The 4526-nt window shown below is 40.1% G+C and overlaps 1 protein-coding gene across 1 annotated transcript; it reads left to right on the top strand.

Moving 5' to 3' along the window:
- The first annotated feature begins 436 nt into the window (after window positions 1-436).
- LOC107046578 (chromodomain-helicase-DNA-binding protein Mi-2 homolog) lies at window positions 437-4270 on the top strand. The gene is made up of 5 exons (XM_015269232.1): window positions 437-622; window positions 1141-1317; window positions 1686-1862; window positions 2231-2407; window positions 3189-4270. The coding sequence occupies exons 1-5, from the start codon at window positions 437-439 to the stop codon at window positions 3897-3899; spliced, it is 1428 nt and encodes a 475-aa protein (XP_015124718.1). The 3' UTR covers window positions 3900-4270.
- Window positions 4271-4526: the final 256 nt, after the last annotated feature.

Here is a 4526-nt window from a genome sequence, read left to right as displayed (position 1 = left end):
CACGAATTAAAACCGCGAATTAAAGCGCGAATTAAGACCGCGAATTAAAACCGTGAATTCTAACCGCGAATTAAAACCGCGAATTAATTAATCCCACCAAAGCGCGAATTAAAACCGTGGATCAAAATCGGGACTGAAAACCGCGAATTAAAATCGGGGCTGAAAACCGTGAATTACAGCCGTGACTTGATTAATCCCACCACCCACTCGCGGGGGCTTCTCCCATACTTCTTGCACCCAGAATCGACGAAATGTAAAATCCGCGAATTAAAACCGCGAATTAAAACCGCGAATCAAAACCGCGAATTAAAGCGCGAATTAATTAATCCCATCCCACCACCCACTCGCGGCGCATCCTCAGACCCTTCCCAAAATGGTTGGGCCAGAACCGCCCCTATATATCTACTAACCTGAGAAAAGACGGAGAACGACAAAAATGGCTGAAAGTAAAAATGGGGCAAGGAACGAACCTTCGTCATCCTCTGTCAAGGAACGCAGCACTCCAAAGTCACGAGGATACCCGAGTAGATTGTTTGTGAAATACGATTCTGTTGAGTCAATTTCGAGGGAATCATCTACTGAAAAAGTCTCCCGAAAACCTGAAGTTGGGAAGACTAGAAATGTGAGTCGGAGAATATTCATTATATTTCTTCCTCGCTTTTCCGTATGTCAGGGTTACCAACAAATTCACTTTAAGTCATCTGAAAAATCTGTTTCACACTCAGGAGCACGTTACGTTAACATCTCCTCCCTTGAACTAGCGATAGACACTGGTGTATATCATCACCCCATTGATACACAGTCCTCCCCGAATTTTGAATCTAAAGAAATCTTTCTCCCATGTCCGTATATGGAAGTCAATAATGACTTCGCTTTAAATCGTTGGAAAAATCTGTTTCACACTTGAGTGCACAGTACGTTAGCATTTCCTCCCTGACAATAGTGATCAACACTAGTGTATATCAACACCTTTTCGTTCCCTCTACCAGGAAATTTATTCAAACCATCAACATTCAATTCCCACATTCCAATTATTTAACAAACTATACCTATGATAATGAAAAAAGGAATAATTTAGATTTTTGCGATCCCGTTTTTGAGTTAGACATTCTCAACAATCGCACTTGTTATTATTTTCAGTCGTCAAAGGACAAGGGACCCAATAATGGAAGCGCAGAGGATGATGAGGAGATTAAGACAACCGATAACGTCCCATCCGATACGGAGAGTCAAGAGAAAACAGGGAATTCTGAGATTGGAGGAGAAAACTCCAAGAATCCTCTTGATTTCCTACAAAGATTACCTGCTGATGACAATGTACGATTAAAAATAGTCATCCTCTTTAATGTAATGACATACACTGGTGTATACCATCACCTGAATCTACACACTGGTTCCTAAAATTTGATTTTGTTTAGAATTTTTCACTCTAATGTTCTTTATCTCATGTTCGTATGTCAGAGTGAACAATAACTTTACGTTAAATCGTCTGAAAAATCTGTTTCACTCTTAGGTGTACTTTAGGTTAGCTTATCCTCCCTTGAAATAGTGATAGACGCTGGTGTATATCTTCAGCTGACTGATGATATAGACAGTGTGATGATTACACAATTGTTCCTGAACTTTGATCTTGAAGTGAATTTTGAATTTGCTCATAGAATGTGTCATTTTGTTATTATTTTCAGTCGTCAAAGGACAAGGGACCCAATAATGGAAGCGCAGAGGATGATGAGGAGATTAAGACAACCGATAACGTCCCATCCGATACGGAGAGTCAAGAGAAAACAGGGAATTCTGAGATTGGAGGAGAAAACTCCAAGAATCCTCTTGATTTCCTACAAAGATTACCTGCTGATGACAATGTACGATTAAAAATAGTCATCCTCTTTAATGTAATGACATACACTGATGTATACCATCACCTGAATCATACACACTGGTTCCTGAAATTAGATTTTCATTCGAATTTTGAATCTAACATTCTTCCTATCATGTTTGTATGTCAAAGTGAACGATAACTTCATTTTAAATGGTCTGAAATATTTGTTTCACTCTTAGGTGTACGTTAAGTTAGCATATCCTCCCTTGAAAGCGTGATAGACACTGGTGTATATCCTCAGCTGCTTGATGATTTACACAGTGTGATGATTACACAATGGTTCCTGAACTTTGATCTTGAAGCGAATTTTGAATTTGCTCATAGAATGTGTCATTTTGTTATTATTTTCAGTCGTCAAAGGACAAGGGACCCAATAATGGAAGCGCAGAGGATGATGAGGAGATTAAGACAACCGATAACGTCCCATCCGATAAGGAGAGTCAAGGGAAAACAGGGAATTCTGAGATTGGAGGAGGAAACTCCAAGAATCCTCTTGATTCCTCACAAAGATCACCTGCTCATGGCGATGTAAGATTAAAAATATTCATCGTTTATGTTCCATTATTATACGACACGTCTATATTTTCGGTCCAGGGGGTCATTCTGTGACGGTACACTAGATTCAAATGCCATCTGTCGGCAGATGTGTGAACATCTTTCAAAAAATTCTAGAATATTCTAGACTTTTCTAGAATGTTCTAGACTTTTCTAGAATGTTCTAGACTTTTCTAGAATATTCGAAACTTTTTTTAGAATATTGGAGACTTTTCTAGAATATTCGAGACTTTTGTGCAACATTCGAGACTTCTCTATAAATTTCTTGACTTTTCTGAAAACATCAACGGATCCTTACACAAGAGCTAAACGGACGTGTCCACGTAAAAATTATCGGCCGTACTGAGGGTTCAAACAAATAGGTTTTTGTTTGTGAAAACTACTTCATTGAGTGCACAATGCAATAATCGATTCAATGGAGCAGTTTCATAAATGAAAATTGGCGATTGTATGAAAAAACACGATTCGCAAATTCCTATAGACAAGGGTTATGATGGCCCTTTGCAGAATTGTATGATACAAGTGACGAAAAAGGGTACTTTTTCGCACGCTTCACCCTCGTCAAAAACTTGTTTTCACTTGTATCGTAATACGTCTACATGAAAAGGGTTCACAAAGTCAGGATTTCCATGATTTTCGTGAATATTTTGGAAACAGCATGCGAAAAAGTCCGCCCAATTCACGTGGATACACATGCAATATTAAATCTCCATTGAACTCCTAGAATACTAAAACCGATGGTTGTTCCCTGCAGGAAGATGATGATTACGAGCCCGAAAAGCGTAAAAAGAAGGAGGGAAAAAAGCGAAAAGCTAGGAGTAAGGATGAAATGGGAAAGAAGAAGAAAAAGAAGAAAAAATCAGACTCTGGAGGTAAGCGTGATTATGGAGGTGGTGGTGGTGAGGCTGTCGATGGTGGCGGTGAGGACAGTGCTTATGCCAGCAATCGTAACAGTAGACAATCGTCCTCAAGAAAATCGTCAAGTCACAATACTTCGACAACACTAGCTCATGACCTAGCAACTGGAATGCCCACGATTGAGGACGTTTGCAGTAAATTTGGCCTGACAGATGTTCTAATTGAGTACACAGACTCTGATTTCCGAAATCTAATGCTCTACAAACTGTTCCAACAGCACGTGAGACCAGCACTAGCTGAAGCAAACCTGAAAGTTACGATGTCCAGGCTGATGATGTTGGTGGCAGCCAAATGGCGTGACTTCCTGGTGCTAAATCCTTATACTCAACCCGACAATCAAGTCTGTATGTTAAATGCTGAAGAGGAGAACAGAAGTGCCAGATTGAATCGTGGAGCTCCTGTCGAGGAAGTTGACGATGATGAAGAGGAGGATGAGGACAGTAATCGCAAAAGGAAGTCACGCGGATCGAGGGCCAAAAAGGGTAAAAAAGCGTCGAAGGTATCAACATTGAAGATCAAGCTGGAAAAACGCAAACGAGGAAACTGAGATGAACGGGGCTGAGGGCAGTGTTGCTGAGTCTGACAGGGACTCTGATATGGAGTTTGAGCAGATGCTGACTGATGTTGAAGAGCCAGCTGGTGGCGAGGGTAGCACCAAGGGTGAAGATGCAGCTCCTGAAGTTCCGGCAGAGCCAGCGGTTCGTAGGAAGGCTAAAACCAAGATTGGAAATAAATCTACAAAGAAGAAGGGTCTAAGACGACATCCAAATTCCCGGATGGGGACGGAAGAACTCACTGGAGAAGTTCGAACGTCAACGCGTCCTTGCATTTTGAAACGAAAATGCTATGTCTAGAAATGATGCTATGAAACGAAAATGGATGTCTAGAAATTTTATGTATCAACTAGTACTATTGAAATGGTACACAGACTAAGAAATAAAAATCTCAAAAAGTGTGTTTCATAATATCTATTTTATTCATTTTTTAATTGATTTATTCATCCGAAATGGTGTATGATATAATGCGCATAATTAGATATGTCCATTGTTATTAAGATTTTCTGAAATGCAAGAGATATTCGTGAGTCAATCGCAGCTGATGATGTACGCCAGTCTACTGGGAAAGACGTGCCTGAAAATGCGCTATCCGAATAAAAGAAGCACAAGTGCTGATG

This window comes from Diachasma alloeum, unplaced genomic scaffold (genome assembly GCF_001412515.2).
Source record: "Diachasma alloeum isolate Michigan unplaced genomic scaffold, Dall2.0 Dall_scaffold_01516, whole genome shotgun sequence".
Classification (NCBI taxonomy): domain Eukaryota; kingdom Metazoa; phylum Arthropoda; class Insecta; order Hymenoptera; family Braconidae; genus Diachasma; species Diachasma alloeum.
The sequence above is the reverse complement of the archived record's forward strand: the minus strand, read 5'-3'. Positions and strand labels throughout refer to the sequence as shown.

Excerpts from the sequence above, each read along its gene's own strand:
- LOC107046578 (XM_015269232.1), top strand. The coding sequence starts at position 437 with ATGGCTGAAAGTAAAAATGGGGCAAGGAACGAACCTTCGTCATCCTCT. Across the intron at positions 1,318-1,685 it reads GATTACCTGCTGATGACAAT|TCGTCAAAGGACAAGGGACC; the intron begins GTACGATTAAAA and ends TATTATTTTCAG. Across the intron at positions 2,408-3,188 it reads GATCACCTGCTCATGGCGAT|GAAGATGATGATTACGAGCC; the intron begins GTAAGATTAAAA and ends TGTTCCCTGCAG.